This window comes from Onychomys torridus, chromosome 14 (assembly GCF_903995425.1).
Source record: "Onychomys torridus chromosome 14, mOncTor1.1, whole genome shotgun sequence".
In the NCBI taxonomy this organism is placed as follows: Eukaryota; Metazoa; Chordata; class Mammalia; order Rodentia; family Cricetidae; genus Onychomys; species Onychomys torridus.
Genome location: NC_050456.1, coordinates 48,837,516 through 48,860,832, shown reverse-complemented (window position 1 = coordinate 48,860,832; position 23,317 = coordinate 48,837,516). Strand labels below are relative to the sequence as shown.

Genomic DNA, 23,317 nt, shown 5'->3' with positions numbered 1-23,317 from the left:
CCCAGGTTCCCCGAGAAAGAGAAAACGAAATACGTCTCGGGTTTCCCCTAGCAGATCTGGGGTTCGGAGCTCTCGTGGGACCTCAGAAACACCGGTGCGCCCAAGTTCCAGGCCTTCCCGCCGGCAGGGAACCGGGCCAATCCTCGGCGACTCCCGCGACTCCAGAGCTCAGTGCTGTTTGGTCCCTGAGCTCCGGGAGGCGTCCCCCGGCTCTACTCCGGTTCAGCTTAAGGTGGTGTCACATGAGCTGCGGGGGAGTGGGAACCCAGGGAGTGGGCGGTGGCGTGCGCGCCCGGAGGGGGCCGCCCGGTCCACCTACTTGCACAGGGACCCGCCTGACGGATGCCAGGAATTCCCAATGAGAGGCGCTGGGGGGAAGTTTGGGCAACTCGGCCTGGCCAATGGAGAACCTCGGGAGGGCTCTGCCCCTTCTCCCCGCCCCCGCCCGCCTCGGCTCCGGCAGCGCGAGTGTTCACTGAGCGCAGTGTGCGTGGAGATTAGGTCGGAGCGCGCGCCCCGGGAAGGCAGTCCGTGAGCTCCAGCCGCCGGCGTCAGCAGCCTCAGCAGCCTCCGCTAGCAGAGCCGCGGCGGAAGCGGGCTCAGGGGAGCGAGCCCGGCCCCGCCAGCCCAGCCCAGCCCAGCCCTGCCGACTCCCTCCCCACGCCCGGGCAGCAGCTGCCGTCGCCTGGAGAGAAGGTGGAGGAAAAAAAAAAAAAAATCCAGCCCCTAGCACGCGCGCACCATCATGGACCATTATGATTCCCAGCAGACCAACGACTACATGCAGCCCGAAGAGGACTGGGATCGGGACCTGCTCCTGGATCCAGCCTGGGAGAAGCAGCAGAGGAAGGTTAGCAGCTACCCCCACCCGCCGCATCCCCGAGTCCCGATCCCCTCTGCCCGCCGCACTCCTAGGCTCCCGGCTGGAAACCAGTTCCCGGCGCGCAAGAGCGGAGGCGGGGACAGCGCGGCCACTGTGAGGTGGGGTATTGGGTTACAGACACCGGGCGGAAGAGGGGAGCACCCCTGCCCTGTAGCCCGCGAACGGCAAGCCGCCGCGCGGGGAGGTGGCCCCGCCGGCGGGCTGGTCGCCTCGGGGCGGGTGGTCTAGGCCACCCCGCTGCTGCCGAAACCTTGCCGGCGTGGGCAGGGCGTGGGGGCGGTGCTCCAGAGGCTGGGGCTGAGACTTCGGCTCCATGGCTGCTTTCTCGGGATCGATTTTCCCCTTCCTTCCCTCCGTCCTGGCGCCTCCATATGGCGTGCGGTGGCAGCGCGCTTCCTGGGCCGCCCCTGGGGCTCTGTACCGTAGGGGCGAGCTGCCCCGGACTCTGCGCCCCTAGCCGGGTCGGCAGACAGTCAGCAGAGCGGGTGCGGGAGGGTTTGGCGGCCGCCTCGACATCTACCTGGAAGTGGACGTGCTGGAGTGTGGCTGGGGCCGAGAAAAATCGGGGGGGGGGGCGTTCGCGGGCTCCCCAGGGCCCTGTGGGGGCGGGGTCAGGACGGTGAACCGTTTTATTGCTTAACTCGGTGAGCTGGTGGCTGCAAGCCTCGCGTCTGCGTTCTGCCCCACCGACTCGCTCTTTTCCTGGTGAAACGCGAGTTTGAGCTGAGGGGCTCCGGGGTGAGGGACAGTCTCAGGAGATATTTGAGGTCCTTCTCTGAGGATCCCTGCTTAGCCACGAGCTGTGTCCTAGACGCCATCAAGCGAGGTTCAGGATCGGCTGCCCGGTCTGGGCTGGGGAATTGGCGACGGGTCCCGAGTGTAATGGCTAGTGGTAGGAAGAGGTCAGAAACCACTTTTGGCGGGGGGTGGGGTGGGGGGGGGGGGGGGGAGGGTATTAACCCTGCTGCGGCTTCCTGCCTGCGCAGCGAGCCCTTTCCCTAGACAGCCACGTACCCTGAACCCCCTCCCATTCCCGTCCAGTTCCTCCCCATTTCATACCCCCCCCTTTCGTGATCTGGGTATGGGGGGGGGGACAGGATGGCGCGTCCCTCTGGATAGTGTGGTTAGGGCTGGGCTTAAGGGAGAATGCTCATGTCCAAAAATGGTAACATTCATTCCCTTTTTTAAACTTAAAGGGGGGGGGGAGTTTAGAGAGCCGACTGAAGTTTTTTTTTTTTCCTTCAACTAAAGGCATCCTGTATTAGCTCACTCAGGAATCCTAAGCCCTGAAACGGTGCCCCTTTTGCTCACATCATCAGACAAGCAGAGGTAATTTAAAACACACCACAATGGGCTTCCTTAAGCAGGCGACCTGGGGCCCTGCCCCTGTCTCCTACAGCAACATCGACTTAAGAGAGTCCCTTGGCTTTGAACTGACTTCTTTGTAATGTATTGGTAGCTTAAAGACGCCGCCCTCTTCCTGTCCGCCCCCCTCCCCCTCTTCTGGCGCTGAGGGCTGAGGGTCTTTCTCCCTGTTTTACTCACTGAGTAGTGTTATTTCCTGGAACGGCTGGTGGAGGAGAAAACGGGGTGAACTGATGGGAGACTCCCCACGGAAGACAAGGGATCTCACTCCTCTGCTCAGTTCTCTTTCAAAAAAAGAAACAGAAAGCAAAAAACCAATAAAAAAACACCAAAACCCCCAAAACTTTCTCAAGATGATCAGGAGGGCTGGGATCGCAATGGTGGAAATCTTGGGATCTTCCATGGAGAATAGAAGTCCCTTTCAGGGGTTCACAGAGAGACAAGAGTGATGGAGCTGCTGGAGAGCCCGACCCAGTGAGGGCTGTGGGACTCCTTCCTGGCATCCAGACACTGAGTCTTGGGTCTGTGTTCACTCAGTAGTAAAGAATGAATGACTAAATGAACGTATTCAGTGAGGTTGGATAGATTGATAGATTCCCGAACTCTGACCTGGGAGGATGAGACCATCTAGGGAATTTGGTCATCTCTGGGCATATGTCACACAGGTAGGCTGATGTTGGCTAATGTGTGCCAGCATAGTACCTGTTCTATCTCGTAGATCCCAGCAGCTCTGTGAGCTAGACACATGTAAGGAGGAGTAAACCAGGATAAGAGAGAAGTAGCTGGGCCTGGGGGCTGGTGTGTGGTGGACCGGGAGGTAGCTGGAGGAAGCTGGAGGAAGGATGGGAAGGGAGCTAGGTCTGACATCCCAGGCAGGAGGGTTTTGGTATCTGGGAATCCGTATCTGCTTGGGTTGATAGTGGGGGCCTCACAGAAGGCCCTCTGCTTTTGACTTGGAAAACCTGGTCCAAGGTTGTGGCCCAGGCCATCCATTCTCTGTGTAGCCTTTCGTGAAATTCAGTTTCCCTGCCTGCAGAATTTTGGCCCTGCCTAGTTCTCAGGATACACAGAGGAACCATTTCTTAAGGCAGAGCAGCATCTTGTAGGTTTTGCTATTCTTTCTATGGACTGGGAACGGAGAGGGTGTTATATGGGACCATTGCCCACAAGGGAACAGGGCTGAAGGAGGCAGGGGAGAGCTGAGGGGGCATGTGCAGTTGGAGTCAAAGGCTACATCACAGGAGGCAGAGGAGAGCCTGCTTTTTTTTTTAGCTTAGCCCTGGTGCAGCATGGCTGTTGGTGAGACTGTGGGCAAGTCATTTCCTTCTGTCGGCTCTCTCTGTGTGGTTTATGTGTGGGTATGCCTGTGTGGTGGCTAGAGGCTGGTGTCTGGTGTCTTCCTGAGTCACTCTCCATTTTATTTATTGAGATAGAGTCTCTCTATGTCTTGCCCTGGCTAACCTGGAACTCTGCAATGTAGAACAGGCTGGCCTCAAACTCACAGAGATACCACATGCATTTGTCTCCACACCTGACCAACTCTCCATTTTATTTTTGAAAACAAGGTCTCTCACTGAACCTGGAGCTCTTGACTCAGCCAGTCTGGATGGCCAGCAAACTCCAGGGATTTGTCTGTCTCTCTGCCCCTGCCACTGCTGGGGTTACAAGCATGTGCCACTGTACCCAACTTTTTATGTGGGTGCTAGAGATTGGATTAGGTACTTAATGCTTGGGCAGAAAGTCCCTTAGTGACTGAACCATCTCTCCAGCTCCTGGCTTTTTCTAGATACAGTTCCACAAATGCTTGTGAGCACTGACTGTGAGCTTGGTTGAGTTCTAGATGTTGGTCATGAAACTCTGAGTAAGATAGAACCCGATGTGTTTCTTTCTGCCCTACCGAGACTCCCTCCTTCCAGCTCTTACCGGTTCCTATGAAATGATGTGGTAGGAACTGCTTCCTTGGTGGAGGTGGATGCAGGTAGAAGCCTGAGCTAGCAGGCAGGAGGTATGACTCAAGGAGCCAAAGGGGGTGGGATGGCTGTGCTTATAACCCTTCTCCAAAGAATGCTTTGGGGCAGAGTTCTTGGCTGGTCCGCATACTTCCAAATGCCGCTGTGGCACAGAACCTGTGGACTGGAGGAGATGCAGCTCTGATCGCCTTTCTGACTTCCAGGCTGAGGTCTGAAGCCATCTTTCTCTCCCGAGACAGTTCTTTTCGTGATGATCAAAGGCCTTTTCTGTGTTCCCTCACAGAGATCTCACCACACCCTAAAATGTATGTGCACAGAAGTCACACGGGCTAGAGAGAATATTGACTTGGTGTTAGGTCCTGGACCTGTCCTCTCACTGTGACCTTGGGCCAGCTCCTTTCAGCTTTGGGCTCCATATTTGGAAAAACTAGCTGATGCAGTTTTAACTTGAGATGTGAGGAGGTGGTCCTGCTGTTTAACTATATTCTCCTCTCTGAAGTCTTGGAGGTTCTGAGTGATCGCGCATTCCCACAGGTGGCAGGCAGCCCTGGGGCTTTTCACAATAAGACATCTAATCAATACTTGTTGAGCGAGTGGCTGTTGAAACAGAGCAGCATTGGGGGGATAAATGAAAATGGGTGTGGATAAGAAGCCCCGGATCCCAATGCTGCACCAGGGGCAGGCTGGGCCTCAGAGAGACAGGCCACCTCATTCACACTGTTTTCTGGGTAGCTGGACCATCTCATGGGAGCTTACCCAGCATTTCCAAAGGGAGTGAAAGGGCTTGAATGGATGGGTTTACCTAGGAGGGACTAAACATCCCAAATCAGGGCTACCCTCAGGGCCATCCTTTTCTGTCCTCTTGACTGCCTAGTACCTGTGACAGGTCTGTGTGGGTGCCAAGGACCCAGGCTATCCTGTTCTTTGCTGCATTTCTGGTGCTGAGCACAGGGATAGGACTTGGTTGAGGCTGCTGCTTGAGGACGTGGATGCTCTGTTTCTAAATAAAGACCCAATCCTAGACCTGCATCCTGGCTCCAGCTTCTGCCAATAAATGTGCACTCTGTGTGTGTGTGTGTGTGTGTGTGTGTGTGTGTGTGTGTGTGAAAGTGTTGGTTCCTTCATTGACTAGCTGTGCCATCTTGGAACTACTTAGTGAATTCTAGGCCACCTTGGTCTACATAATGAGACCCTGTCTCAAAGCCTCTTTCTCCTGCCCCTGGGGGAAAAAAAACAGGAAAAAAAAATACTCAAAACTTGTGTCATTGTGTTATAGTACAAGAAGGACACACACAGAATGAATGTCCTTTAAGAGCCATTTAGCCCAGGAATTTACCCTGCCCTCACATCTTCCAGCACCTTCCCCAAGCTCACTTGATGTAACTCTTTCCTCTCCAAACCCTGCTCCACGTGGGTAGACTGGGAACAGGTGCCCCATTGGTTAAGCAATGGATAAAACCTGAAGGAGAAGTGGGGGAGGGAAGGGTTGGGCCATCAGGCCCCAGGTGCCAGCTGGCCCCAGACCAGGCAGGTGTGAGAAGTCCTGGCTTGTGGCCCGAAAACCCCGAGTGTCCAACAATGAGACACTAGAGGTGGGTTTGTAGAAAGAAGATGCTGCTGGGCTCCTGAAGGGTACATGGTCAATATCTTCCGGAGGGATCTCTTCCTTGAGGCAGGCTTTGAGAGGCACTTCAAGGCTGCTACCTCCCCACCCTCTCTAAAAAGGCCTGGCGCTGGGCACCTGGCCACAGACCAGAAATTGGGCTTGAGGGCTTGTTACATGAGATGTGGTACTCTCTGTGGGTCTAGAGCTGGAGTGGATGGCCCCAGCCTGAGCTATGACCTGGTCACAGATGTACTAATGTGTGGCTCCTGGGAAGAGTCCAGTTCTTGATGCAGTCAGACTGTTAAGATGACAACCGGAACCAGTTCCGGAGTGTTAAGTGAAAACCCTGGGTGTGCTGCCTTGTGGGTCAGGACAACCACAGGTGAGGTGGAGAGGAGACCAGAAAGACCCGAAGTCATAATGCCGGGCTGTGTCAGTCCTAGCTGATGGAGTGAGTGGCTGACCGACCTTGAGGCCGTGGTAGGGACGGAGCTTGCACACAGCCTGGGGTGGAGACGGCGTCCTGCATGTGTAGTTTGAAAAAGGGTATACAGAAAGGTTTCTGCTGGGAAACTGAGCATGCTGCAGGATTCAGAAAGGTCGAGATGGATGAGAGGCTTGGGAGGGCAGAGCAAGGCACCAAGAGTCGGGTATTGGGGACACCCTCTCAGTGTTCTTTCTCTCTGAGTGTGGATCTTCATTTGGCCTTGACCTCACCCGACTTCCCTCTTTCCTTTCTTCCCCTTTTCTCCCCCCCCGCCCCAGGAGAGGGAGGGGACAGAGTCTCATGTAGCTCAGGCTGGCCTGGAATTTTCTGTGTAGCTGGGAATGACCTCCTGCCTCCCCGTTCTAAGTGCTAGGCGTATCGATACATAACAGCATACACTGTGGTGCTGGGAATTGAACTCTGAAGAGTTGCATGCATGGTGGGCAAGCATTCTACCAACTTGGCTACCCTACCCAATCCCCAGTCCTTCACTTTCTGAGAGTGATGGTTAGGCCAGGCTGTCCAAGCAGGTCACACTGGTCAGGCTCTTAAGGCCCATACCTCTTCAGGTACTGTTGGGGTCATCCCAGCCAGACAGCCTCAGTGATCCTCAGTCCGACATGCAGCCAGACATCACCTGCTCTCCTGTCTCTGCTTGTTCTCCTCTTGAGATGGCCAGTGGCCTCACATCTCTGCAGGAGCAGCCCTGTGAGCTGGCCTCATTTATTCCGCAAGAATACTGGCAGGGCCAGGTGTGGGGCGCATGCCTTTAATCGCAGCACTTAGGAGACAGAGGCAGGTACATCTGTCAGCCTGGTCTGTGTGGTGAGTTCCAGGCCATGCAAAGGCTATAGTGAGACCGTGCCAAAGTGAAATCTTGGCAGGTTCTACAGCCTTTCCACTAGAGGTGGTTTAACAGTTTTAGTCTGCAGCTCCTCAGAGAGGTCATGGCCCAGAGGCCACAGGCAGAGGAAGCCTTGTAGCCCCCATATACCAGTGCTACTGGGGTCAGTGCAGTCCTACATACTCTCCAGTTCAGGTTTGTGCTCACTCAAACCTGGCCCTGACCCAGGCAAGGAACCTTGAGGGGACAGAGAGTTCCTCAGGTCTTCTCTCATGGCTTCTATTGACTGGGGGTGGCGGGTATTTCACAGGACTTTTGGGTCGAGGACTTCTGGCCTACCGTAGCTATCCTGAGGGCCTGTGTGCATATGTGTTCCTGTGAGTTGGGCCCTACTGCTATGACATTTCACAGGTGGAGAACTCTCTGACCTTTTCAAGATCTCAAGGTCAGGGCGACAGTGACTTTAGGATCCGAAGCTGGTGGTTCCACCCCACCCCCCTCTGCTGTTTGCTTTGCCGCGCCACTTATAAAATAGTCTGTGCGCGTAGGAACATGAAGCAAAGATGGATGTATGCAAATAAAACCCCAGGGGTGGACATGTTCTGGAATTAGACAGTGGTGATGGATGCATGGCCTTGTGAATAGATTCAGAATTCCTGGATTGTGCATTGCAAAAATGGTGACCCTGATGTGATGGGAGGTAGGTCTCAATTTTGAAAAATCCAAGAAAAGACTAATGTAAGGAAGAAGTTGACAGATGCCTGTCATCCTACCCTCCCAAATGTGAATGCTGTCACGGGAGTTAGGATGGCATCCTTACTTGTGCAACCCCACCCCCCCCCCCCCACCCCCCGCTATCTGCTCCTAAGGTGGGATTTGGAGCCATGAACCATGGTAGAAGGGCTGAAGAGTCATCAGGAAGAGAAGCATTTCTTTTTCTTTTTTCTTTTCTCTTTTTCTTTTTTTTTTTTTCCCCCCGAGACAGGGTTTCTCTGTGTTGTTTTTGGTGCCTGTCGTGGATCTCGCTCTGTAGACCAGGCTGGCCTTGAACTCAGAGATCTGCCTGGCTCTGCCTCCCGAGTGCTGGGATCAAAGGCGTGCGCCGCCGCCGCCTGACGAGAAACGTTACTGTAGAGTGTGATCGGCCTGCTCTTGGAAACTGTCTTGAGAATATATGACACATAAGCACAGGAGAACAGGGCTGGGGCAGAAAGGTGGCTTTTCTTATCTTCCCAAGTCCCTGCCTGACTTGTGAGAGAGTCCTGGGGATGTTCAAATATGAAACCCTGCTGGACTGTAGTCCCTTCTTACTTCTTGCCTTTTGTCATCCCCAGGGTCAGCAGCAAGGGCAGCTTTCCTCAGGGTCCGAGGCAGGCATGGGCTGGAGAGGCAGCCGCACTTCCCTGGGAAGTTGCCTAGCAATAGTGGGTAGGTGACTTAGCCCACTACAGAGGTGGGAGGAGAATAAAAGGCAGTGAGGATGGAAACTGGGCGTAGATGTGTTTCCAGGGATGCTGTTCCCCTGGAAACTGCCTGCTTGGTCCTTGGCTACCATGGGCCTCTTCTCATGGGGCTGTGATTTGCTCTCCACTCCAAGAGGGAACAGAGGCATCTCCAAGCCTGTGTCCCAAAAGGTCCAGGGTGGAGGACATGGAGGCATCCTTGCATGCCAGACTGTAAGTCAGCCATGTTCCATCAGTGGCCTCTGTTAGCATTCCCAGCAGCAGGGAGCAGAGATGTGGGATGGTCATTCTTCCTAGAATGACCTGAACTTACAAAGTGACCTGCTCCCAGGCTCACAGAGAAAGGGCTGGACATGCAGACCCAGTTGTTCATTTTGGTTTGAAGCATTTCAGAAGGCCAAGATACCGAGAGGGAAATGTAAACACTGCCCATCTCCTGGGGGAGGAAAGAGAAGATTCTTGAAGGCAGATTGGCTAGGAGAACGGTCTGTTTTTCATCACTCAACCAACTAGTATTTATTAACAGTATTTTGGTTCTCCAAGTAAGTAAAGGGACCAATGGTTCATGATGATTAAAGGCTAAATGATTTAGATGACCTTGGTCTGCACAAGTCTTTGAGGAAGGCACTGTTAGTATATTTTGCTAGATGGGGCAATTGAGACCCGGAGAAGTAACCTGCCCAGGAGCTGACTGACTAGTCAGTATCGTGGGTTATGAACACAGTTAGGCAGATGAACTTTAGAATTCTGATTTTAACCATATGTGCAGACACACCCTCTGCTGTCAAGGCGCTTGTGTTTTAACTGAGGCTTTAGTCTTTTCTTTTTTTTCTTTTCTTTTTTTTGGTTTTTCGAGACAGGGTTTCTCTGTAGCTTTGTGCCTTTCCTGGATCTCACGTTGTAGACCAGGCTGGCCTCAAACTCCAAAAGATCCACCTGCCTCTGCCTCCTGAGTGCTGATTTTAAAGGCGTGTGCCACCAACGCCCGAGGCTTTAGTCTTAAATGTGAGTGGATAATAACTCAGGGTGGTGTGTAATCAAGTGCTTATTTTATGATTCATGGTTTTTCACATTTATACTTTTGTATTAATCATGATGTGATTTCTTGCCATTAATGGCGATGAGCGAACTTGTGAGGACGAATCTCCATTTTAGGGTAGAGAAAGCAAGACTCAGGAAAGTCAGGTGACTTTACCTAGGTCTTAGACACAACATTTAGGGTGAATTTTGATGAAAATCTTGGACTGACGGAGCCTGGCTGATAGGGACACTTCTGAAGTGACTTTTCTTAGTTGGAAAGGTAGTGGGAGTGCCAGTGGTCACCTTGTGCACCCCCAAACTGTTCCTAGCCCTGACTCCAGCTTTTAGGGAGTGGCCTCCCCTGCTTTGGGGTTCAGCAGCCCATCCCTGCAGCTTCCTGCTCTCAACTGGTCTGCCCTTTGTTTGCATTCACCTGGGGGACCAGGAAGGCTTTGCTCCAGGCAGCAGGGCTCATTAAGGTTATTTTGAGTGTAGGAGTCCATACTTAAAGCCATGAGAGTACTGTGCACAAAGGTGTGGGGGCTTAGGCTGGCTTTTAGCATGACAGGACTGGACTTTTCTGGGCCTGGCTAAGAACACCTGCCAGAGGACAGTGTCATTTTGAGCTCCAACATTGAACATCGTAGGACTTAAACCAGAGGCCCCAAGCTTCTTCTGGGTGGAAAGGCAGTCAGTCCGGGGGAGTGCCTCTTCTGTTACCTTGTGACTCCTGCTTGGTGGTTGGGGCCTGTGGGGCTGTCTGGAGTAGGGTTGCAGGCCATAGGATTGTGTTGCCAGGCCAGGGCTTGTAGATTTATTTCTTTTAGTTGTTTGAGACAGGTTTTTCTCTGTAGCCCAGGCTGACCTGGAACTCCTTGTATAGCTCACTCTGGCCACAAATGGGCAGCAATTCTCCTGCCTCAGTCTCCTGAGTGCTGGAATTATAGGCACGTTATAGATGTGAGCTACCATGCCCAGCTTCTGAAGATATTTTAGTATAGGTTGAAACATGAGGATTAAGAGAAGGAAAGGTGCTCAGAAGTAAGATGCACCTGAGAGCATGGGCGGTGTGGGTTTCTCAAAGCAGAATCTCAGAAAGAGGCGGGGCATGATCAAATGTGGCTATGGGCTCCTCCAGGGAAAGTTGCCCTCCTAAGAATTTCTTTGAAAGCCATCTGCAGAAGTGGATATGATGGGAGAAAGATGGGTTGGTGCTGGATTCCATTTTTCTCCCTAGTCCTCTGTAAGTGAAATATCACAGGGGAAGGAACCTGGAGGTGAGTGGCCTCCCTCAGGCAGATGTCTGGATGTATCTTGTCTTTCCATATTGGACAAGAAACCTCCTGTCTTGCATGTGGAGAGGTCCTGTCTCGTATCCCATGGAGAGACTGACCGTACAGCTTGTGGTCTGGGGATGGAGGGAAAGTTGCCAAGCACAGGGCCCTTTGTGTCTCTGGCTGCCAGCAGCCCCTCTGTTATTTTTGGCTGTAGCCTTGGCTTTGAAGGTGGAGTGGTTCTCTTCAAACACCACAGACATCCTCCAGATAATAAATAATGGCACCTTCCAGCCGAGTTCCCGATATTTCCGAAGGGCCTTTCTTTCCAGGAACCCAAAGTGCTTTTCCAGACTCAGCTCTGGGAGCTGGGATGAGGAGGAGGCACATGAATGTGTTTTCCTGGAGGCGGGAACTGGGCTCGGATCCCTGTTTCCTGCCCTTTGGGTTACTTTGGCCAGGGCTAGAGGTGTCTTTGTACACATGAGGACCTGAGCTTGCTTACCCACTCTCTTCATTCTGTGACACCTTCCCCCCTTTAACTGTTCAGTTCCATGGTCCTGGAATGGGATCTAGCACCTTGTGCATAGTAGACCAGAGTGACATCATCACTCTCCTCTTCTTCTTTTTTTAAATTTAAGTTGAGCAACATGGGGCTGGTGAGATGGCTCTCGGCAAGTACACGGACTTGTGCCCACTCCTGACAGCCCGAGTTCGGTCCCTGGAACTCACAGAATGGAAGAAAAGAACCCGTTCCTGGAGGCCGTCCAATGACGCCACATGTGTGCACAGGTGCACACAATAAGTTCAGGGGTAGCGGAATGCATTTTTTAAAGTTAAGCATTTGTAAACGAAATTTATAGCCTGAGTAGTTAAATATGTGCTTAACTTTATTGTGTGTAAATAAATACACACACACACACACACACACACACACACACACACACATCAAGACATACACCCATTCATTCATTCATTTATGTGTTTGGATTTTTGAAACAGAGTTTTTCTATGTATCCCTGGCTGTCCTGGGACTCTGTAGACAGTCTGGCCTCGAACTCAAAGGCCTGCCAGCCTCTGCTTCCTGAGTGCTGGGATTAAAGATGTGCACCACTACTCCTGGCTTTATACATTTATTTTTAAAATTAAGAAATGCGCTGGGCAGTCAGTGGTGGCACACGCCTTTAATCCAGCACTTGGGAGGCAGAGGCAGGAGGATCTCTGTGAGTTTGAGGCCAGCCTGGTCTACAGAGTGAGTTCCAGGACCGGCACCAAAGCTAACACAGAGAAACCCTGTCTCAACCCTCCCCTCCTGCCCCCCCAAAAAGCCCCTCCCCCACAAAGATTAAGAGATGCTAGTTTGGTGTTTGCATCTGGGTCTGTCTACCACTGCCCTAAATTTGAGGCTGCTTGTCATGAGCAGTAAGATCATTCAGGCACCCAGGGTGGCAGACTGGGAAACCTCCCAGGCTTCTCTGTCTCCATAGAAGCCCCTGGTTGAGGAGCAGGCCTGACTTAAGGTCTCCCATACTAGACCAGTGACTGTGACTGGGGATGTGTCCCAGTCCCACTAAAGCACGAGAGCCACCCATAGTACCGTGGCTTGGCCTGGGCATATTCTTGGTGTTTCTCAGGCTTCCATTTAGGCTTCCTGTGGTGAGATGGCTGGCAGAAGGTGAAGGGCCTCTGGGGGTTTCTGGAAAGACCCGAAAGGTTCAGGTGAGACAGCAGGTATCTCTAGAGTTTCTGTTTCTGAAGCTAGTTCACAAAGAGCATGCCGACTTTAGAGTTCTATTTTAAGGAAATGGCACGTTAGAGCTGAGGCCCCAGAATTCTCTGCAATCTCATTGGCTCCCCTGTTGGCATGAACCTGTATCCTGAGTTCGATGTATTTATTAATAATGCGTATGATCATATTAACCCTGCCCACGCAGCTGGCGTATACCTGTTTTAAAACTGGAGACAAGCTCGTAGCCCCCCTAGTCCGATGTGTGTTGCTCTGTTTGCGCACATCTGTGTTGGAGCGCTGCATCCGATTTCCAGCTGAGGCCTCGAGGCTTTGCCCAAGTCTGTGGCTCCTTGCAGGTGACAGGTAAACCTAGCTTCCTACCTCTGGTGGGAGGACAGAAGTCAGTCTCGACGTCCTCTTTTCTTCCTAGGCATGTTTTTGGCATCTGGCTTCTGTGCCTTATGGTTACCTGTTCTCATGTCCTGCCCACCATCCTGAGGCTCTGAGGTCAGGGTCTTGAGGACCCACACCCCACTTTGTTATTGTATTTTCAGAATAGTAGCTTACTCGCCTTATTTATTTACTTACTGTTTTGTTTGCTTGAGATAGGGTTTCATGTATCTTAGAGTTGTTATGTAGCCTAAGTAGACCTTGGACTGCTGATCCTTTTCCTTCTACCTCCAAGCCCTGGAATTATAGGTGTGTTCCTCCAAGCCTGGTTTTCTGCAGCCACGGGGATTGAAAGCAGGGTTTGTGCACTGGTATGCTACCAACTGAACCACATCCCACCCACCTCTCCCTCCTGTATCACGTTTCTGAGCTCTGGGGTTCTGAGTATCTAGCACCCCCAGATACTCACTGCTTGCTCATACTGAGGATTGAATCCCTGGCATTCTAGCTGCTGCTGGGCTACATCCCTAGCTGTATTTATTACTTCTTGGTGAAGCAAATCTAACTACAAACTTACAAGTGAATTCATAGTTTATGCCTCACCATGGCGACTTGCGTATTGGGAATCTAATTGTACTCTGTAAGACAGACTCTCCTGATGGGCGGGGCTCGGATGAACAGAAGAGTTTTGGGACATGGCACAGGTGGGGAGCCATGGTAGGCCACTCTTGGTCAGTCCCCTTCCCAGGCCCTGAGGACAGCTAGGGGGATGACAAGCATGTCACCTCTGTCTCTGCCTGGTTTCTCTGCTTCCCGTTCTTCTCTTGACTATTAGCTATGTTGCCTTGCCCAGTTGGCACCTGAGCTCCAGGATGGGCTGGCGGGAAATCTGGAAGAGACAGATGTGTTGGCAGGCTGTTGGCAGCCTTGCTATACTGTCTGAGAGAGTCACCGAAACTCTTGGCTCTGAGGACATTTGGAGGATCAATGATCTGAGGTGCCTGGGACTATAGAAGGTATATGTTTCCCGAGTCCCCTAGCAAGTGTGAGTCCTTAGAAGCCTTCCTGACAGGTGGCGCCCAGCTCCCTGAAGACAAGGCACACAAAAGCTTGTGTGTAGTAGTGGCTCCCTGACTCACCGGGTGCCCCTGGCCAGGTGTCTGGGTGGCCATGATCCAGCAGGAAACTCTTGGGTGTCATGGTCTGAGTGACAGTTCCACTCCAGCCACGAGGTTGCTTCCTGGGTTCAGGACAGAGGTCTGGTTTGCTCCCCAGATTCAGATAGGTGTACCTGGGAGCCATCCTCATCACTGGACTGGGTCAGAGCCTTGGATGCGTTTAGATCCGGCCACGCCTCTTAGTACACTCCTGTTGTGTTCAGTCACAGGGTGGTAGGGTGCTGTCGATGACCTCCCAGCTCCCTTGGAGATAGCCCAGCTGTGGTTTTCCTCCTGACCATCTGCACACTCCAGATTCCTCTCCTGAGGAACTAGCCATGCCGGCCCCTCCCACAGTACCCTGCCCTTTCTCCCTGGAGGCTGGGATGATTGCATTTGGCTGGGATCCCTGCTTCAGAAAATCTTAGGGAGTTTCTGGTCCCCTTGTGTGAGCCTGGGGGCCTCACAGGAAGTCACTGTATGGTCTCGGTTTTTCTTCTCCTTCCATGGCTGGCGTAATGTGTGTTCTTCCTGAGGGGCGGACCTTAGCCTGCTGTCTTTAGCAACCTTACCCTTGGGGTGTGGGACTAGATAGAGCCATGGGGCCTCCAGCTGGCCAAGACATAGTGTCCAGTAAGGCCTGGTTCTCTTATCACCTTCCCCTATTGGGACTTTGGAGAGTGGCATTTGGGACACTGTCTTCTTTGAACTATTAGCTCCGAGAGCTGCTTGGTGGAGTCCTGTCCCGTTCCCTCAGCACAGGAACATTGGTGCTGCGAAGTGCCAGGGCCTCGGGAGGCCTTGGGGCTTTTGTTGGTGCTGTGTGTGTCCCTTGTCATGCTGGACCAGTCATATCTGAGCATCGCTCATAACCCAGGAGCCTGCATCACAGAATGGTGGTTGGTGCTCAGTGTTGGTGGTTGGTTCTCAGGGTCTTGACTGGATTACCACGTGAGAATTATCTCCAAGGCCTGGGCCATACCAGTGTTCTGTTTCTGGCCCCTTTTTTCTGTTTGTTTGTTTGCTGTTGAGACAGGGTCTTCCTGTGTAGCTCTGGCTGCCTGGAACTCTCTAGGTGACCGCCTGCTGGATCTCAGAGAGATCCGCCTGCCTCTTGCCTCTGCCTCCTAAGTGCTGGAATTAAAGGTGTGTGCCATGGTTCTTGGCTCATTGTTGTGTTTTCAGTTTGTTTTTATTCATGTGTCTGTGTGAGTGTATGTACACTTGTGCCAGAAGAGAGCATCAGATCTCCTGGAGCTTGAGTGAGATGGTTCTAAGCCGTCTAACATTGGTGCTGAGAATTAAACTGAGAAGTAAGCGCTCTTAACCACTGAGCCATCCCCAGGCCCTGTGGGTTACGAAGCAGATTCTTCAGGTGACCTTGAAATTGGCCTCTGGGCTTCCCAGCCCGTCTCTGACGCTAACCACTATGCAGTCTTACCTGTGTAACCTTCTGTATTCAGTTTTCAGGAGTTTCACCCTGGAGGGTGAGCAGGGCCAGGTGGGTAGAGCCAGGTGAATGTCCTTCCCTGCTAGGCAGACCCAGAAGTCAGTGCTCTATGACATAGGCCCAGCCTTCTGACCATGGAAATGCCTGGCTAGGGTGTGGCCTGGAGTAGGAAGCCAGTTGCCCCAGGACATCGGAGTGAGGCCTTATTTGGGGTTAGGCGTGGTGCCTTGGCTTTGTCTCTTAGCCTGGATGCCCTAGGCAGGAATGATCTAGGGTCAAGGAAGAATGGGGACTAATCTCTACCCTTCGCTAGGCAGAGATATCATAATCAACCCCTGGGTTGTCTTGGCTGCCATTGTCTGTGTGAGGGAGACTGCCTGCCCGGTGGGCTCAGTGGGTCTAAGAACCTGGCCAGCCCCCAGAGCAAGACCTTTTGTGTGGAATCTAAGAACTGTGTGTGCGTGCATGTGTGTGAGATAGGTGGCCTTGTTCCTCACTTGTCTGCTCTTACAGCCTGCTCTTACCTTCCTTACCCTGCAGCAGTTTGAAGAAAGCAAGTCATAGAATGCCAAATCAAGGGTCCTTGAAGATTATGTGGATGAAGAAAGTGAAGTCCATTGTGACTGTCTGATTTGGCCAGGGTCACACTGCCCCAATTTCATTCCCTGTAAGGCTGGCTTTGTGAAGGATTCAGAGTACATGGGAACCATTTTCTCCCATCCCTGCAAGTGGGCTCAAGAACCTAGGAGTGGATACACTCAGCTCTGACACACTGTATTCTTGGGCTTCTGGCCAGTATGGGGGTGGCCCATTTCAAGTGAATCCTGCAAGTTAGAGGTGGTGATGGACAGGCAAGCTTCTCTACTCCAGTCTTCCTGACATGGCCCCCTGAGTTTGCGCATGAGCAGGGACACTGCGGTGTGGAGGTGGTGGTGATGGTGGCAGCAGTCCTGGGGATCACAGCTCACACTCATTACCACATGCTCAGTCCTGTACTGAGTCCAGTTCCTGCACTGCCAGTGAGTCATTGTAACCACCTTCTAGAGAAATGGTACCCCGCTATTAACAAAAACATCCTAGGCTTTGGTTAAGTCATTTGCCCCAACTTATACAACTTTTTGTCGGAGACTGAACATGGCTCTGAGGAGTGCCTTTGCTCAGAGCACATGAAATACTTGCTGTTGGGGGGATCGCTGTGAGTTCGAGGCCAGCCTGGGCTACAGAGTGAGTTCCAGGGAAGGCAAGCTACAGAGAAACCCTGTTTCAAAAAACAAAAACAAAACAAACAAACAAAAAAAGAAATACTTACTGCTGGGGATGGGCACCTGCTCCAGCCTTGCCTGCCACAGGGAAGTCCCTTAGAGATGGAGCTGAATCTCTACTTCCTCAGGTCCCAGGAATTTCTCTCTTGACCAGAACATTCTTTTATTCATTCATTCATTCCTGTTTTATGTACATGGGTGTTTTGCCATGGGTGTCGGGTCCCCTGGAACTGGAGTTATCCACAGTTGTGAGTTGCCATGTGGTTACTGGGAATTGAACCCAGGTCCTCTGGAGGAACAGTTAGTGCTCTTAACCACTGAGCCATCTCTCCAGCCCCAGCCAGCACATTCTTAAGGAGCAAGGAGGTGACCCTGTCTGGTCATGGAAGCTGAAGTCCCACATGGGTCAGGTAGTGGAAATGGGGGTAGCCTGGGGCCATGTGGAGGCTTTTCATCCTACCACACTTCTTTTCTAGACCTTCCCTCCCTCCCTCCCTCCTGTCTGTTCTGTTGTAGCCACAGCCCAGTACCAAGCATGGTCTTGGCAGTGACATCTTCCATCAAGGCAGCTCTTCTGTCTAGCTCCTGGGAATCTGGGCTGGCCCTGCCACTGTCGCCTGCCCTGATGAAGCACCTCCCTGGTGTGGCAGTTGGGTAGAGACTGCTCTGTAGGTATTCCAGGCCTCCACTCTGTCCGGAGCTGCTGTGGTCATGTCCCTCTCTTGCAGAGTCCCTGCTGACCGCTTCCCCAACACTGTCTTGATTTGTCCCCACAACAATGTAGGGGACACAGGTGCCCAAATCCAAACTTTGAGAACTCACTGAGGCTGTTGGAGCAGATTGACAGCCACACCAGGTCTGTAAGACTAAAGGCCCCCCACTCCCCAACACCAGAATCAACAGAAAGTGGTAGGTGGCTCATCCTCAGATCCTCACATGCTCTCCAGCCTGGCCCACAGCATCCTGGGCCTGTGAGAGTCTGAATGAGAAGCGGTCACCAGGCTCCTGGGAACATCTCCCTTTGTTGTGGTGTGGCTGGTTTGGAGCTGGGCCATTCATTGCAAAAAACCCAGGCAGGTGAACACATGATATAAAGATAACCAGAAGCCAGTCCGAGGCTGTCTTTCCAATGGCCTTGTCTCTGTGATTCCTTTTCAAGTAAAATTTTAGGTACCCACTATCACCTGGGTCTGTTGACGGGGGCCATGGGAACCTGGTGGGTTGCATGTATCACTGTGACACTGGGAATCTGGTTCTCCCATAAGAGTATGATAAAGCTGAAAAATTCTTGCTGCTGCTGCTGACGATGATGATGATGATGATGATGATGATGATGATGATGATGATCTTGCTGCCATTGCTGCCTCTGCCTCCTCTTCCCAGCTTCCCCCTCTCTTTCTCTTCCTCTTTGGTAGCCCACGCTGGCCTCCAGTGCACTATGTGGCTGAGGATGACTTTGGACTTCTGATTCTCCAGCCTCCACCAGGTGCTGGGCTGGGGTATCACACCTTATTTAAGCTGTGCCGGGGATCAAACCTAAGGCTTTGTACATGCTAAGCGTGTACACTACCAACTGAGCTACGGTGTCAGCCCTTGCTTAGGGTTCCTACTGCACCTCTCAATATTGCCATTGTGTTACGCTTGCCTGTCACAGAACAGTGGTGTGTTCTATAGGCTGTCCTCTAGAACAATAGGCTACAGCATCTAATCTAGGTGACAGGAGGCCATACCACTTAGCTTTGTGTGAGGGCACAGTCATGTTTGCACAATGACAAAACCCTCCTGACCGTGTAGGCAGGGCCCAGAGATGTCCTCATTGCCATGTGACGCATGGCAAGAATGGTAATTTTAATAGTAATGTTGGGTGGTGTGGGTGCAAACCCTTCTCACAGTGTGAGGATGGGGCTGTGCTCTGTTCTTTCCACATAGGAACCTACCCAAGGTCTTGTCTCCTCCATTTTACAGCTGGGGAAACTGAGGTCCAGAGAGGTTTAGTAAATGGCCGAGCTAGGATTTGAATCTTAAGGGCCATGATTCTTCCTTTTTTTTTTTCCTGAGAGAGGTTCCCATTCTGTATAGCCCAGGCTGGCCTGTATCTTCCTGTATATAGCAGACTTCAAACTTCACAGCATTCTGCCTTGGCAACTGGGATTCCAGGTGTGAGCCACCCCCTCTGGCTAAGACCATGTTCTTTTGCGGAGGAGGCCTCTGTGTAGGTTTTGGTTATATCCCCAAAGAGTACACTTGGACAAGCTGTAAGGATAGAACAGAGGGTTTGGAGCCCTGAGCCTTGAAGAAAAGTGGCCTTTCAGTTGGAGGGAATCCTGCCATGGTATGCACTGGGGATGTAAGGCTCCTCAGAGTTCCTCCCCTGGCTTCCTGTAGTCACTGTTTGGAGTGGGGGATGAATTCAAGTTTAGGTGTAGTAAGTAAGTAGGTGGGGTTCAGAAGGCTTCTGCTCCTGCTTTGCAGAAGCCTCTCTTTCTCTTTTCATTACTTAGGGAGGCGGCATGGTCCTCTGTCACAAATGCCACCACTAGTTCATTTCTGCATTGAGTGAGGATAACAAGTAATTTAGACTTGAAAGAAGGTGTCATCTCCTGGGAGGCTGACTCCTCCCCCTGCCTTTAATCCGTGATGCCTGTGTGTTGCCTGCATGGATTTTCTTTAAAACTTACAGGAGACTTGCATGTAGACACAGAAGGAGGAATGTGAACTCTCATCAGAACATGCCTGAAATAGTTCACTGTCCAGATTGTTGTAGTGCATGGAGAGCTCGGGTGACCTGCTGGGAGTGTGTGGGGTGGGAAGGCTAAGGGGAGAGGAGATGCTATCACAGTGCAAATGAGCATTCACCCTTGCCTCATGCAGAAAGTTACCTAAGGGTTTGCACTAACAGCGTACATCATTGGCTGGGTCAGAAATGACAATGTCTGAAGGGGGTAAAGGGGGTGGCTAGTAGGTGCCTGTGATTCTCACTCATGTTGGGAATGAAAGCACTCCAGCCAGCTGGGCCTGGTTCCTCTGCTCAACCCACATTTGCTGTGGATCATTTTTTTTTTTTTTTAATTTAAAATTTTCTTTTGTGTGTGACGTGGTGCGGGTGTGGTCAGAGGACAACTTGTCGGAGCTGCTTCTTGCCTTCCACTGTGGGTCCTGGGGATCGAACTCTGGTCTTCAGGATTGGTAGCAGACATCTTTCCTTACTTGCTGAGCCATCTGTCTCCTCAGCCCACCTTATTATTCTCATTTTTAGAATAATGACATTCCAAACACGATAGAGGACAGAGACTCATTTAACACGATGTCACATGCTTGGCACCCATATTTAACAGAAGTCAGTTCATGACGGGAACACATTTTGAGATCTGAGTCTTTAGGTGATCCTGTCATTGTTGAACAATAGAAAATGGGTGCTGGTGGTGCACACCTTTAATCCCACCACTTGGAAGACAGAGGCAGGCGGATCTCTCTGAGTTCGAGGCCAGTCTGGTATACAGAGCAAGTTCCAGGAAAGGTGTAAAGCTATACAGAGAAACCCTGTCTTGAAAAACTTAAAACCCAAAAAAGAACAATGTAAGTATACATCTATAACCCATGCTGCTTACAACATGACGACTAAGCAACAGGGATTTTCTGCTCTGAATCTTCTAGGACCATGGGCCCATAGGGACCCTGTAGTTCCATGTGTGGCTCTGAGGTACCAACCTCTGTTAAGCCCTTGTTCATCCAGGTAGCAGCAAGATGTGTGATCTCTGCCACTGAGACCACAAATGAGTGAGAGTCACATGCTTGTTCTAAGGAGCCATAGGCTATTGGGGGATTTATTAAGGCAACTCCGCGTAGTTAAAAAAGGAGGTTTGTTTTGGGGGTAACTTACAGCTAATAAAGGGGTTGGTTACAGGATCCAGGAGAGGTGAAGTGCAGTACAGTGGTGTTCTCTGGAGAACTCTGCTCGGTCTACCATCCAGCATCCAGGGCCACAAGGAACCAAGACAGCCGGCACATCCGGATCTCAGGTCTTAAGGACTCCTGTCTTGGCCCCGCCCCAGGGGCACGTCATAGGTGGGTACAGCAGTTACCAGAAGCCTCACTAAGGGTAGTACTTCCAGGTCAAAGCTAGAACAGCTACCCATTACATCAGGCGGTGAAGGGAGTCCAGAGGTAGGCCCTGCCCCACCTGCAGGGGACAGGTAAGGTGGCACTGAGCTAAATCCAACAGGTAAGGAAACAGTGATGCTCGGAGTCAAAAATCTAACCTAGGGGACTCCAGGTGATAGTGCTCAGTGGGAGAGCATTGGCTGAACATGCTTGAGACTCTGGGTTTCCAGTGTTAGGGGAAACAAAACAAATATATAAAATTTCAGAGTAAGTTGGACATATATAATAATCCCAATACTAGGGAAACTGAGGCAAAAAGAACCAGTTTGAGACCAACCTGGGCTACATAGTAAGTCCCCATGAGCTGAAAAAGAAAACAAAACAAAAACCAAAACGAAGCTGGGCATGGTGCTGCACATCTATTATCTTAGTACTGGGAGGTTGAGGCAGGAGGGTCCCTGCATGTTGGAGTCCAGCCCTGATTATACAGAGTATCAGTCAGTCCTCCCCCATCCCAAGAAGAAAGAAGAAAGGAAGAGAAGGAAGAGGGGTGTGGTCAGGCAGATGTGTTGGAGTGGTAGAGGGTGTATGGAGTTGGGCCTGGCAGTGTGACCAAGGGCAGGAAAAAGGGAGCATTAAGTTCTGGGGACAGAGAGGCTGCATCTGAGTGTGAAGGAGTGGGCTGGAGTAGCATGGTGTGTGTGTGTGTGTGTGTGTGTGTGTGTGTGTGTGTGTGTGTGTGTGTAGGGGGCCGCTGGGGTGGGGATTGGGTAGTCCCGGGCCCTGCCTGAGTCAGTAGAGGGATAAGGCCATCTTCGGGGAAGTAGCATTCGCCAGGCTCATTCTGAGACCTTTGAAGTACATGGCAGTTCTGCTTGTCCCTGTCGGAAGTGTCATCCGTGGGTCTAATCTCATGTACAGAAGCTCACACACGGGGCGGGGTGGAGACCGCATTACGGGGATATTTTGGTGGAAGCCGAGCTGGTTAGAGAAGGCCACAGGCTGTCAGTTAAATGAGATGGGCCGCGTAGGGGTGGGCCTGAGCAGAAATAGGTCTCTGTGGGAGCCGTGCAAGGGTGCAGGCTAGCTCTGAGTCTGGTTTCTGATAGTGCTCTAGACAGAGGAACGGGATAGATGGAGTGGGAGTGATGTGGTCCTGCATGTGCTTAGATGGACTCTGTGCTGAAGCTGGGGTGGGGTGTGTGCAGGGAGAGGGCTCTGCGCTCTCAAGGATCTTTACTTTCTGTTCTAAGAATTTCGGCTGGAGAGGGTGACCGTGGGCTTAGGCACTCCAGTTGAAGGCTGTGGAGGAGGCTCTGGCCTGTTGCCATGGGAACTCTCTGCTGCTGTGTGTTTCCATGTGCAAGGATGCCCTAGAAGGAAGGGAGTGAGCTCATCCTACCTGTAAGGTGATGGATGAGTCAGCCAGTGCTGCCCACCCTCCTGCCTCTGCCCTTCCCTCCAGCCGGGAACTTGGCCTGCAGACTCCTGCCTCTGCCTGCTCTGTAGGCCACCCTGATGCCCTACCTACCGGATGTGCGCTTTGGTCACCAGACAGTGAAAGTGGATGCCAGCCATTCATTCTGACAGTCCGAAAATTCTGAGTCTAGGAAGCCTCCTTTCACCTCAGCCAAACTTTGGGCCTCTGCATAGCGGACATCCTCTGCTAGTCCCTCAGCTGAAGTGGACTGGGCACCAGCCACAGCCAAGGGTTCACAGTCAGGGTTTGGACAACTGCAGAGAGTAGGGGCAGTGCGTGGTACAGGGCTCAACTTTTTAAGAAGTGGAGGTTCTGTGAGGAGCTGATGCTTGAAGAGATGTTGGGACTCCATGTGGGTGCTGAGAATCGAACCCAGGTCCTTCGAAAGAACAAGTGCGCCTAACCACTCCAGTCCTGTGTGAGGATCTGTTGGCAGGTAGTGGGTGGTTTTGGGGGGGGGGGGCGTGAATGAGGAGAGCGTCACTACCTACCGCAATGGGGGTAGCGCTAATCTGAAGGAAGAACGCTAAGGTTTGCTGACAATGTTTTAGATACCCAGGGTCCTGGATCATGGCTCCTTCATGGATAGCCCATCTGAAATGTGCCCAGTCGTGAGAAAGTGATGAGACCCTGTCAATCATTGGCCGGGACTGTGAGCATCTGAAAGATCATGATTTGAGGGAACCAGACACTTGTACTATTGCCATTGGAGGAGGAGGGGGGGGGGGCTGTTCCTCCCCTCGGGAGGCAGCCTGTGAGATGACATGGGAGAGCTGTGCTTTCCTGGCTCTTGATTCAGTGCCTTCATCCGTCGGTCCCCCTCCTCCCCGATCTGA

General features: G+C 52.0%; 1 protein-coding gene across 3 annotated transcripts in view; it reads left to right on the top strand.

The window, feature by feature from the left end:
- The first annotated feature begins 291 nt into the window (after nucleotides 1-291).
- The window catches only part of Actn1 (actinin alpha 1), a 99,457-nt gene continuing 76,431 nt past the window's right edge, over nucleotides 292-23,317 (top strand). For all 3 annotated transcript variants that reach the window (XM_036206160.1, XM_036206159.1, XM_036206157.1), the window contains exon 1: nucleotides 292-850. In XM_036206160.1, the coding sequence (XP_036062053.1) occupies nucleotides 746-850 (105 nt within the window). In that variant the 5' untranslated portion in view covers nucleotides 292-745. The remainder of the gene's footprint in view (nucleotides 851-23,317) is intronic.